Source organism: Peromyscus eremicus, chromosome 7 (genome assembly GCF_949786415.1).
Source record: "Peromyscus eremicus chromosome 7, PerEre_H2_v1, whole genome shotgun sequence".
NCBI lineage: Eukaryota > Metazoa > Chordata > Mammalia > Rodentia > Cricetidae > Peromyscus > Peromyscus eremicus.
Genome location: NC_081422.1, coordinates 49,818,842 through 49,824,841, shown reverse-complemented (window position 1 = coordinate 49,824,841; position 6,000 = coordinate 49,818,842). Strand labels below are relative to the sequence as shown.

At 54.4% G+C, this 6,000-nt stretch overlaps 1 protein-coding gene across 1 annotated transcript in view; it reads right to left on the bottom strand.

Moving 5' to 3' along the window:
* Positions 1-760: 760 nt before the first annotated feature.
* Positions 761-6,000, bottom strand: part of Tmem266 (transmembrane protein 266) — an 86,222-nt gene continuing 80,982 nt past the window's right edge. The window contains exons 10-11 of the mRNA XM_059266920.1: positions 3,230-3,292; positions 761-1,613 (exon numbers count right to left, since the gene is read on the bottom strand). Coding sequence (XP_059122903.1) covers positions 1,024-1,613; positions 3,230-3,292 — 653 coding nt within the window. The 3' untranslated portion in view covers positions 761-1,023. The remainder of the gene's footprint in view (positions 1,614-3,229; positions 3,293-6,000) is intronic.

The following is a 6,000-nucleotide window of genomic DNA, read 5'->3' as shown; positions in this document are numbered from 1 at the left end:
GAGGGGAAAGCACTCACTGGCCTACACAGGTGGGTTTAGGGCTCTCCCCTCTGTAAAGGCCTTGAGGCTGCCAGAGAGGTGATAGAGCCGCCTGGCTAAGTGTGTGCCCGGCTAACTCCGCCCACAGTGAGCCCGGCCAACTCCGCCCACAGTGAGCCCGGCTAACTCCGCCCACAGTGAGCCCGGCCGACTCCGCCCACAGTGAGCCCGGCCGACTCCGCCCACAGTGAGCCCAGCCAACTCCGCCCACAGTGAGCCCGGCCGACTCCGCCCACAGTGAGCCCGGCTAACTCCGCCCACAGTGAGCCCGGCCAGCTCCGCCCACAGTGAGCCCGGCCGACTCCGCCCACAGTGAGCCGCTCCAGACACTTCACTTGGGCTGGAAACCGGACATAAACCTCTGTCACCCCGAAGACTCAGTGCAGCTGGTTTTTATTATTAAAGCCAGGGTTGTAAAATGGCTGCCCCTGCCCTCCCACACCCTCCCACCTCCAGATCCGTCCCCTCATGACCTGTGAAGACTTGGAAACGTCCACGTTGAAATGAGAGAATGTCAGATGTGGTCTGATTGTGTCGGCTCCCCCAGCATCCCTGGGGTGAGGCTGGGCAGCCCCTGCTCACAGTGCTGTTCCCGAGAATCCGGGGTGGGCATCAGGAACGAAGGCCACGGAATAGGCTGAGCTGGCCCCCACAACTCTACCCTGCTGAAGCTGGGCCATAGGCTGGTTTTGTAAAAATGATTTAAAAAAACAAAAACAAAACAAAACAAAAACAAAAACCCCAAACCCCAGCCATGAGCACCACCCTCTCCTGAGTAGGGCGAGAGGAGGCCCCAGCTCTGGACTCTGAGGTCTGAGGCATGTGGCCTCTGCCTGGCATCACCTCCCCGGCGGCAGACAGCACCCTGAGGGAGGCCAGGCGGGATCCTGAGCCCCATTTGTGGCCCTGGGTGGCCTCTGGGGTCTTGAAAGTGTTTCAAGATGGCTGTCTCCCCTCTTTCCACTCAACAAGCCTGCAGGCTCTCTAGGCCTCAGGAACCCTATGCAACTTTGGCTCTTTGGATTCCAAAGATCTGAACTTCTCCTCCAGCCCCGCTGTGGGCTGCAAGTGGATGACAGGCTTGATCTGAAGAACAGGGAGGGCCTCCTGGTTCTTCTGGTTGAACAGACTTACCCTATGCTCCAGCTCAGGGCTGGTCTGGGCTGAGCCCGCAGGGGTAGGCTGGGCCAGGGGTGCTGGGTCCAAGGCCTTATGGGATGGGCAGGGGTCCTTCGACAGAGAGGACATCAGGTCCTGGACTGCGGCCTCTGCCACCTGCTGCTGCTGAGGGGGAGGCAGCAGTGGGAGGGGAGAAGGTCCAGGCTCAGAGGACAGCTCTTCTCGGGGGGTGCTACAGTCTGTGGAGGAACCCAGCGTGTGGCTGCTGGCGCTCTGGGCCCTGGTGACTGAGCCACAGGTGGGGTGAGAGGTGGCCTCCGAGGTGGCACTAGCGCTGTTACCACTGAGCTTCAGAGGCAGGTCGACTGAGAAGAGGTCTGAGGAGATGTTGGGCTGGTGGATGTCTATGGCAGCTGTAGTGACCACACACACTGCTGGCTCTGGGACCCCACTCTCTGCAAGAAAGGTAAAATTAGTCACGCTATGCCTCTGCCCACCCGGCTGGACTTGGAAGCCCACACCAGCAAGTGTGGCCCGGTCTTGGGAAGTAGCCATGGTGAGGCCTTTGAGAACCGAGGTCACTATCACTGCCTGCACCAAGGGAGATGCTGCCAATCCACCTTGTTGAACCGAAGTGCAGACATGACACTCAACAAGCCAACCATGGGAAGGGGCCCACAACACTTCCCAGTGGAAGCTTTAGAAGCCGGCTAGTGCCTTCCCCTTGAGGCCCACACTGTGCTCAGTCAGTGGAGGCTGCTGTCTTCTGGGTGCTGGGGATGGTCTGGGAGTACAGCCTCGGACAGCTTGCTGTGGGTCTTTGTTTAAATCAAGAGGCAGAAGTGTCTTCACAATAGACTAACTTAGTCGATCCCAATCACCCCAGAAAGCCTGTCCCAAGAAAAGGAATTAGGGTTCTATTGAGGAGTCATTGAATTTATTATTATTATTATTATTATTATTATTATTATTATTATTACTATTCTTGATATGTGTGTATGCACATGAGTACAGGAGTGCCTGCCCAAGTATGTGAGTGTGGAGGCCAGGGGCTGAATTGGATGTCTTTCTCTAATACCCTCTACCTTATTTTTTTTGAGATAGGATCCCTCATGGAAACTGGGATTTACCAGGTAGCTAGCCAGAGCGCCCCTGGGATCCACCTTGTCACACCTGAGGGAGTTTTAAATGGGCTGGGATAGGACAGCCACATCCTGAGTAGTCTGCTTCCTGCAGACTGATGAGCCTCAGAACAGTCAACATTCAGCAGCTCTTTTCTCTGAGAGGCATTGGGGGGGTGATGGTGGACTATTCTGGGTATAGAGCTACAGGGTTCTCCCCAAAGTTAGGGGGAGAAGGCTGAGAAGATGGGTCAGGGCTGGAGAACCAGCAGTTTGAATGAGGCTAGGAGAAAGGAGAAAAGAGAGAAGTTGCCTTAAGGGATTAAGTAGTGGAGAAGAAAAATAATCAAATGCAGGTTACATAGAATATAGTCTATACTTAGGAGTGGAGAGTGCAAGAATTTTAAGCTTTGGCTACAGAAGAACAGGATGCTAAAAGGTCTGGGTATAAAAATCAATCTTGCCCCCTAGGAAAACACACCAGGTGTCCCCTAAGATTTTAAGAGTATGAAGAAAGCATAAAGCGTGTCAGGACTACCCAAGGCCTGCTGCCCCTTTAGCCAGTTATGCTGAGCAAGTTTGCTTTCCATCAGGGCTACCTTAACATGTCTCCAGTTGGGATGAGAGATCACTTGGGTTCGGGATTATCGCCTCTTCCCTCTGGAGGGCTCCACACTCAACCCTCACGGGTTAGAGATAAGATTGCCCCGACCTTGGCACCTTGTAGGCTCGGCTCTAGGGCATCAGAGTTTCAGCTAACAGTCTGCTGAGGAGTGAAGCTCCGGGTGTTTTGACCCTGAGTTCTACAATCGAAGTCCACAGGCTCATAATGGTAGGCCTCGCTCCCTGAAGCCAGGCCAGATTGTACCTATCCTTGGGTTAAGGGCTTGCTGGGTCACAGGTGTCCTGGGGCTGCGTAGTTCATGCAAACAGTCCCAACCCAGACTTACCACTGCTAGGTCCGTTGTAGTACTGGCTAATGTAGCTGTTCATGTCGTCCTTCGCTGTGGCTTCTACAGAGATGAGGACAGAGAAGGGCGCATGTGATGGTATGTCACTGTTTCAGCTAAGCTGCCCTCTCTGAGCCACTGTAAAATGGTGAGCGTGGAGACTGCACTCCTGAGTTATTACCGAGATTATGGAGAGCTAAAGGCAGGTCAGATCCCAAAAGTGGAGCCAGACACACAAAGGGCATCCGCTACATACCTATGGAAGGCCGTGGAGGCCGCCAGGGATTTGCACACCCTCTGGCTTATCTGCCCGCTGAGGTCTGCAAGTGACAAGACCTGATGCTTTTGGAAGCTACCTACCTTCTGAAGCACACCTGAGTGGGCTGCTGAAGCCAGGCCACCACCTTCAGGTCTAGAGGCTGAGTGCTAGAGGAACGGATCTTAGAAGTTTTCTTTTGATCTCGAAATGCCTGTGGTCAGAGGTGTGTTCTGTGGCTGACTCCAGGCCCTACTCCTGCATTAGCTAGGCCAGATTCTCTGGCCATCCATAACCTTTGCTATAATTGCAGTCTGGCTCTGCCCCTGTGCTAGGAAGCAGGAGTAACTGTTCCCAGCAAGCCGTGGTGGGTGCAGGGCCACTGGGCCAAGGGGTCAGGCAGCAGGGGCTGTTCACTTAATCAGGTGTTGTTTTCTGATGCCACCACTGACCTAGAGCTTTACAGAGCCTGCGACTGCCCTGCTTATGGGAACCAAAGGTAAACCCTTTGTGACTGTAAACCTCACCACTGCCCCACTGCTCCTTCTAAAACCGGCATAACAATGCCCCTAAAGCAGTCTATACCCTGCAAATGTGTTTAACAACTCTGCTGACTCACACCAAGCTCTTGGCCAGCAGATACTCTGCTCTCCTCTGTAGGCATGACAGAGAGCCGGGCCTTCAACACCCTGCACTCCTGTGACCCCTACCCAGACTCCTCACCACCATCCCAGACGTGGGGTGGGGAGTGGTGGTCCAGAGCGCCGTGTGCTAAGCAGCCTGCTTAGGTATCCCACATCTCAGCCACCCAGGTGCCTGAGGCTTGCCTCCTCACTCTGCTGCCTACATGTCTGAGGAGGCCACATCTTCACCAGGCTGTTGATAAAAATAAGCTCAGTCAGGTGACCTTCAGCCAAGACCATGCTCCTGAGCACTGACGGTCTGGCCAGCTAACAGTCCCTGGACAGTTGGATGACCTCCAGCTCCTTGTGACTCAACAAGTCCAAATCAGAATTCATGTTCTCTCTCCCCATGCGCACAGCTTCACCTTGGCTAATGGCCCTCCATCCCAACAGCAGATCCTGGTCACTGCCGAGGGCCTCTGCACCTTCCTTAACAGCACCCCAACTTCCATCAACAGTGTGACCCCTCTGCCAAGGCCCTGCTTCTAGACTTAGGTGACACCTCATGGCTTTTTCTCTAGCCTTTGGCTTGTCTATCCAATACATTCAGAAAGTGGGATCCCTTTGCAAAGTGACCTTCAAGGTCGAGTTGGGATTCAAAGCCAGACTTGGGTTCCAAATTCATGCAGGCTACTTCAAATGCCACTCTGTGTCAGACTTCTCGGGTCTATCCAACAAGTTCTGGGGCTCTAACGGTCCCTGGTACTTTTACCAGACTCACACACATGGGGCCAGCAAGGGGACCTTGTGTCCAGGAGCAGACAGGTCCTGTCTCCTTCAAGGATCAACCCTGGGACCAGCTCAACTTCCTGCTCCCTGTTGCTTGGCAGAGGGAAGACCAAAGGCAGACTGGCCAGAGGCACCTCTGTGGCTGTTTCTCTGGATGCTGGTGCCGCAAGGGGGACGCCACAGCTGTGATATATGGTGAAGTCTGTGGCACCCCTACCAGGAGCTGTAATTCATAAGTTATGGGCGAGTTTCAAGACTAATAAATTTGGGAGAGAAGTATTAATGACTACACAGGGGCACTGTGAACTTGGCAGGCCCCAAAGCCTGGAACTTTGCGGCCCTGGTTTTAAAAATGATTTGTGCTAAAGCAAGTCTAAACAGAAGCCGGTCGGCATAGTCTGACTGTGACCTGCTGGCAACTTCGGGAAGCTCTTCCCTCTCAGAGGAATGAGGCTGGGTTGGGGCTGGCGCTGGCACTCTTGCCCTCCCCGGCAGCCCTCCCCCACTTAAGGAGTGACAGCCAGGCAGAGGTGATGCTGGCCACGTCCCAAGGCTCCTGTGACTCTCACTCCTATGTCTGCAGGTTAACGCCTGGATTGTCTGTGTCCTATCGTGCATGCAGAGGGCCTCTGAGCTCTACTAGCCTGGAAGTCACAGCTACTAACAAATGTTGCCCTTTCTTAATCTTCAGAGTGGCCCAGAACGCTCTGGGCTCGCCTGACTGTAATTTCTAATGTCATGGAAATCCCACCCCGGACATGGCTTCTGGTCAGGGAGAAATCAGCTGGGGGATGCCCCGAGTCCCTGGACTACTACAGGCCGTGAATCATGGAGGCTTCTCTCAGCCCCTGCATTCTGCCCTCTGCTTTCCAAGGCACTGGCTGTGCCCCTGAGGGCTCTGGAGACAGCTGTGAAAATTCAGACGGAGGACTGAACTGTGTGGGGGTGGCTGCTACACACGAGGTAGGTGTGCATTAAAAGGGAGGGAGGAACCCAGAGGTGCCACTGGGGTAGCAGGGAGCGGGAGTTGGCAAGGAAGGCACCTCGTCTGTTACCACCATGTCCCTCCCCAGTGTGTTAGACAGAAGTTTCAATTCCTGGTG